The sequence below is a fragment of the Cotesia typhae genome, unplaced genomic scaffold (assembly GCF_013202065.1).
Source record: "Cotesia typhae breed Kobodo isofemale line unplaced genomic scaffold, CoteBio_Ctyphae scaffold_45, whole genome shotgun sequence".
In the NCBI taxonomy this organism is placed as follows: Eukaryota; Metazoa; Arthropoda; class Insecta; order Hymenoptera; family Braconidae; genus Cotesia; species Cotesia typhae.
This window is the reverse complement of record NW_027423777.1, coordinates 367501-373889: the sequence shown is the minus strand read 5'-3', so window position 1 is coordinate 373889 and position 6389 is coordinate 367501. Positions and strand designations below refer to the sequence as shown.

At 30.4% G+C, this 6389-nt stretch overlaps 1 protein-coding gene across 2 annotated transcripts in view; it reads left to right on the top strand.

Moving 5' to 3' along the window:
- The first annotated feature begins 461 nt into the window (after positions 1–461).
- LOC141536733 (uncharacterized) overlaps positions 462–6389 on the top strand; it is a 7903-nt gene continuing 1975 nt past the window's right edge. Inside the window, exons 1-3 of one of the 2 annotated variants that reach the window (XM_074257440.1) lie at positions 462–631; positions 3865–4071; positions 4147–4407. In XM_074257440.1, coding sequence (XP_074113541.1) covers positions 559–631; positions 3865–4071; positions 4147–4407 — 541 coding nt within the window. In that variant the 5' untranslated portion in view covers positions 462–558. Of the gene's footprint in view, positions 632–3864; positions 4408–6389 lie in introns of both variants that reach the window. The other variant, XM_074257439.1, reaches the window with a different exon arrangement.

Sequence of the window (6389 nt, the reverse complement as noted above, 5' to 3'; positions counted from 1 at the left end):
CAAGGGCATCTATTCAGATCTTGTAATATTTAATATAAACAATTTTTTAGTATATATCTGGGTCAGATCTAGTTATATCTGGCGATGTCTTGCCAGATAGAGACAATTTAAAGATCTGACCAGGTCTCGTCAGATATAAAGAATTTAAAGATCTGGCCAGATCTTTTTATATATTGCCAGATCTAATCCGTTTTTCCTGGGTATGGTTCATATTATATTGCATATTTTATTTATTTTTTTCCGTGTGAAGTATTACCATAGAAAATACTATTTTTGGTCAGAATGACCATTCGAATGATTCCCTAGATGAGTATCGATTACTTTGACTATCGATGGATTAATGATAAATCCACTAAATCCATAAATTTATGATGTGTTATTGATTGTAAGTCTTATGATAAGCCGTTAATTCGTCTCTCTACTTAACAGTGGTTATTGTTCAAATAATAGTTTAAGTCAGAACATTGATCAGACTTGTAACTTGATCATTGACTTAGGAACTTCAGAATTGTATTGTACTGTTTTAGTTTGTGTACTTTATTACAATAAATTCCAAAAATGATTACTAGTCGAATTAATTTAAGATCATTGATGTTCATGAGTTTGTTAATTATTTTCAATTTTCATAGAGGTAATTTGTGTATGTTAATGAAAAAATGTCATCAAAGTTCGGTATTCAAATACTCATAAATCAATTTATTAATCAAATTCAAATTTCAATCAATTGTTGGTTTTAAAATATATAAAACTATATCAAAATGAAAAAATTGAACAAAAATTTTGTGTTTGAGGCTAAAGTTAATCATTTAAAATAATTCTGCTTCATTGATTTTCATTAAGGGTGTAGTCTAGTTCGCCAAAAAAGTTGGTTATTTTTGGGAATTTCTCGTGAGCTTTCTATGAAAGATATGTTTATAAAAGTTTTTAGGAATGATAACTGAAGTCTTCAATAACAAAATTAAAAATTTTTTCATTAATTTTTTCTCAGTTTTTTTACACAAAATTCGTACTTACACGGAACACCATAATTTCGAGGCAGGTCAGCTCCTACACGATATTTCGGCAACGGCTTATCTGAAACTAGAAAATCTAAGTGTTGTAGATATTAATTTTAAATAATTTTATGTAAAAAAACCAAAAAAATTGAAAATTTTTTTTTTTTTTTTTTTTCGCTTGTTATTTGTAACAAAATCCATATTTTAATCTGATAATCATGTATTTTGTGAGTATTTATGTTTATTTTTATTTTTTTTATTGAAATGAACCTAACAGCCTTTTGGGGCCAATAAGAAGGTTACAAAAAGGTACACATAGTAATTCTGATTGGCACATCTAGCCAAGATACAAGAGTATATATAATAACATTGTGTATTCAATTATAACTATGTAATTTACAACAGTAATGTATCTTTTGTAAAATATATCATTGCTACAGATAATATAATATATTAATCTATATATATATATATAAGAGATTCCTATCTATATAGTCACTCATCACGATATCTCGGGAACCATCAGACCTAGAAACTTGAAATTTGGTAGGAATATTCCTTTCGCCGAGTAGAGGTCAGCTAAGAACGGATTTTACGGAATTCCACCCACAAGGGGGGTTGCGGGGGCGTTAACAATGAAAAATTCCCGTTTTTAAACTATAGCTCCTATCGACACCAAATTTGGTAGGAATCTTCTGTAGGAGATGTAGAAATAATCTATGAATGAATTTCACGATATTCCCCCCCCCATGGGGGCTGCGGGGTGACTTTGAACAATGAAAATTTTTAATTTTCAAGCTAAAGGTCCTATCGACTCTAAATTTGGTAGAAATCTTCTGTAAATGATGTAAAAATAATTTATGAACGAATTTTACGATATCTCACCCCCACAGGGGGTTGCGGGGGTGGCTTTTAACAATGAAAATTTTTAATTTTCAAGCTAAAGGTCCTATCGACTCCAAATTTGGTATAAATCTCCTGTAAGAGATGTAGAAATAATCTATGAATGAATTTCACGATACCTCACCCCCATAAGAGGTTGCGGGGGTGGCTGTTAACAATGATAATTTTTAATTTTCAAGCTATAACTTCCATCGACTTCAAATTTAGTAGGGATATTACTTTTACCATGTAGAGGTCAGCTAAGAACGAATTTTAAGAAATTTCTCCCCCAAAGGGGTTTGCGGGGGCGTTAAGAATGAAAAATTCCCGTTTTTAAACTATTAATCCTATCGACTCCAAATTTGGTAGGAATCTTTTGTAAGAGATGTTGAAATTATCTATGAACAAATTTCACGATATCTCACCCCCATAAAGGGTTGCGGGGTGGCTATTAACAATGAAAATTTTTAATTTTCAAGCTATAACTCCCATCGTTCTCAAATTTGGTAGGAATCTTCTATAAGTGATTTCAAAATGATGTAAGAGCGAATTTTATAACAACCTACTCTCAAAATGGATTGCAGGGGTGGGTGTTAACAATTAAGATTTTTAATTTCCAAGCTATAGCTTCTACAGGTTTTAAATGTGGTAAGAATCTTTTGTATGTGATGTAGGAATGCTATAAGAGCGGATTTTATGATAGCCTACTTATAATATGGATTGCGGGGGTAGGTGTTAACAATTAAGATTTTTAATATCCGAGCTTTAGCTCCTGCAAACCTTGAATTTGAAAATACTTTTGATCTACCCACCTCCTCCTACACATCTACCTCATAATTCTTACGCATTTAACATGTCGCGATATCAATTGTTGCCCAGAAATTATCCTTGAGGCAATAATTTTTTCTATTGACTCAAAAAAATTTATTTGTTTAAAATGGTGTTCTCGGTTAAAAATATTTTCATAATTTCAAGGTTACATATTTTTCAGCGTATTAATAACAAAATAAATTCACATATGATGTTAAATTCAGCTAGAAATAGCTTTTCTCGAATTCTGACTTCAAAAGGGATTACGCGTGCGTTAACAATGAAAATCTCTTATTTTTAAACAATAGTTTTTATGGCCTCAAACTTTTGTTGGAACTTTTTGTTTACAATGTAGAAATCATTTCAAATAGGATCGTACGAAATTCCTCCCCTACATAGGAGTGCGGGAGTGATGTTTGTCAAAAAATTCACATTGTTCCTATAGATATAAAATTTAATAGAATCTCAGGAGAAACAAAAAATCACAGGGATGGCCTCCAAGGACAACCAATTAAAATTTTTTTCTTTCTTAATAATTATATTTTCTTACAACAATCGTCTCTTTAGCAGCAGATAAAAAGTCATCATTATAAGGTTTCTAAAATTTTACTTCATATGTAACTATTGAGTCAACGGACTAAGAGATTAACATACATTTTATTTTTATTGATCATTAATCGATGAATTGTTGTTATTACGGAGAAAATTTTAATTAACAACAAAATTCGCTGGACTTTGACCTAGGCAGATTTTAACTTCACTTAAGAGACCTACAATATAACTTATGTTCTGATTACAGAATATAAGCATATGATAATTATATATATACATGAAATGCAATACATATATATCCATATACATGTCTAGAATATGTGGTTAAAATTTCAGAAAGATCAGTCCTCAGGTTCCGGAAAAATCGTGTTGGCCGTCGGTGAAAATGTAGTTTAGAGAAAAACGCGTTTTAAGTTTCTTTAAATAAAAAATCATAAATAATCGTACCAAAATTGAATCTGCGAGCCTTCGCCCGAAACAGTTAACACATTGTATGAAATTTTTAGACACTCATACATTTGAAAAATATAAAAGCAAAAATTGAATTTTCGAAAGTCATCAACTAGACTACATCCTTAAGCATTAAATTGTTTATTTTCACTAATTATTTTTAAAAATTTTGTAGGAACGTCATTAGAGTGCTACCAATGCGAATCTGATAGTAGTGGTGACTGTTGGGCTGATCCTCCAATAACTCTTTTGGTTACATGTGGTGAAGATATTAGTACCACACCAAATTCTTCAACCAACCCAACTACAGTAAGTACGATTACAACATCTTCTGGAGTTCCTACATCATCTTTAACTCCAGCTTCTAGACCAACTTCAACTGGTAATACTAAACCAACTACATCTCTAACTACTAAACCGACTACACGTACAACTACTGTACCAATTACAACTACAGCGCCCAGACCAACTCCAACCTTAGCTCCTACAACAAATGCAACTGCACCTCTAACACCAACTACATCTGTAGCTCCTCCGTCAAATGTAACTGTACCTTCAAGACCAACTACATCTTTAGCTCCTCCAACAAATACATCTGCATCTCTGACAACAAAAACAGCTGCAATTACAGCTTCATTATCATTTCGAAACCGACTAAGCCGTTTAGCAGATCTTCGTGCTGATGATAGTTGGAAGTGTATCAAACTTATAAGCAAAGGTAAATTGAATTTAATTAGTCCAAAAACTTAAGGAGGTATTCTGGTCTAGAAACTTGGATTTAAAGTAATTTTGGAAGTGCCGTAAAAAAAGGCAATCAATGTTTTTATTATTTATTTTTTATAAGATATTTATTAATATTTATAGAATACAGAAGAAAATATAGCCATTTGACATCCGGAATGGAAGTAGATTTCATTTTAAACTTCCTTTTAGAACGTTTTTAGCTCTTAAAGTTTACTGTCAAGTCAATAACGTTCAATAATAAATGGAATAAAATTACTGTATGTCAGTAATTTCCAGTCAGTGTTGTTTGGACAAAACAACCGCAACAGTAAAATTTCGTAAAAAGAATACTAAGATGGATACTTCTTGCTTTAAAGAAACATGTAAACATGTAAATTGAAGCTTAATATCTCATATTTCGGATGAATTTTACAGAAATCGACCATATCAACACGTTCAAAAGTTATTTGATGTAGTGAGAATATGAAATTTAAAAAATTTTTTGAATTTCAATGCTGTCATTTCCAAACTAATTGACCAATTGAGCTCATATTTAAACTTTTGATAAATGGTTGTAAAATCAGGTGAAAATTCCACCGTGGGAACTAATGCAATAGTTAGATTCCTAATGAAATCTACCTAAGAAAGTTAAAAATTCAAAAAGTTAGCAATTAATGTGGTGAGGAGTTTCAAAAAAGTTTCTCGCAGTCTAGTTCCGACCAAACTGGTTTGGATGCCGCGTTGGCAAAACAGCCATATTTCTAAAAATGATTTGAATTTTCTTAAATCCTCCTGAAGACATAGTGTAAAAGAATTAAGCTTTGAAAATGTGAAAAAAAAAAAATTAAAAAAACGGTTGACCTTAAAGGCTATCCCTGCAACTTCCCGTTAGTTCCATACTTAAGCGTTCGGAATTGCACTTATTACATTTTTGAGCTCTTCGAGCTCAAAAAAATAATTTTCGTGTCATTTTGAGCTCTCCAAGCTAAAAAATCTGATAAAAGTTTAATAAAACACTATATTTTGAATTTTCAAACCGCAGTAACTTTTGAATGAATGAACCGATTTTCACGCAGTTGGCGGCATTTGACGCAGTTTTTTAAGTCTCATGAAGAATTCTTGAGTTTAGATTGATCGAACTTGGAATTTCAAAGTAATCCCTTGTGGAAATATTCCTCTGAAGAAAGTCTTCAAAACTCTTTAAAACTCTTTATAAGACTTTCTGAAAGTCAACATAACCTTAAATAAGGAAAAGGAAGAGTTTAAAAGTCTTCATAACTCTACAAAAACCTACAAAAGTCAAATATTCCCATAAATTTCGGAATTTTCGCAAGAGTTATGAAGAGTTAAAAAGACTTTCTCTGATTTTTTCAAAAAAAAAATATTAGCAAAAAATATGACTTTTAGGTAAAAGGAAAACTTTTTAAATAAAAGTACGAAATATATAAATCATGAATTTGGTTGGTATGAAGTGAAATATTTTATTTTTTTTTTTTTTTCATAGCTGTAGTGGATAACAATATCCGAACAAAAACAGTTTCACTGTAAAAAAATCGTGCCAAGTCCACGTTCATAAGACTATTAAGAGAAAAAATTTTATTTCTTTACAAAAAGATATAAAATAAAAATTAAAAAATCCAAGTAACCGATATGGTTGTATATGATTTTCGAAAATTAAAAAAACTTTTGTAAATTTAAAAATTAAAAGAAACAATTTTGGAACGTAGTGTGTGTAGTTACGAAATATTTCACTTTTTATGAAATTCCTAAATTGCATCTGCTAGGACACTTAAAAAAATTGAAGTACACAATAACGCACACCAAGTACGTTCCAAAATTGTTTCTTTTAATTTTTAAATTTACAAAAATTTTTTTAATTTTCGAAAATCATATACAACCATATCGGTTACTTGGATTTTTTAATTTTTTATTTTATATCTTTTGTAAAGAAATAAATTTTTTTTTCTTAATAGTCTT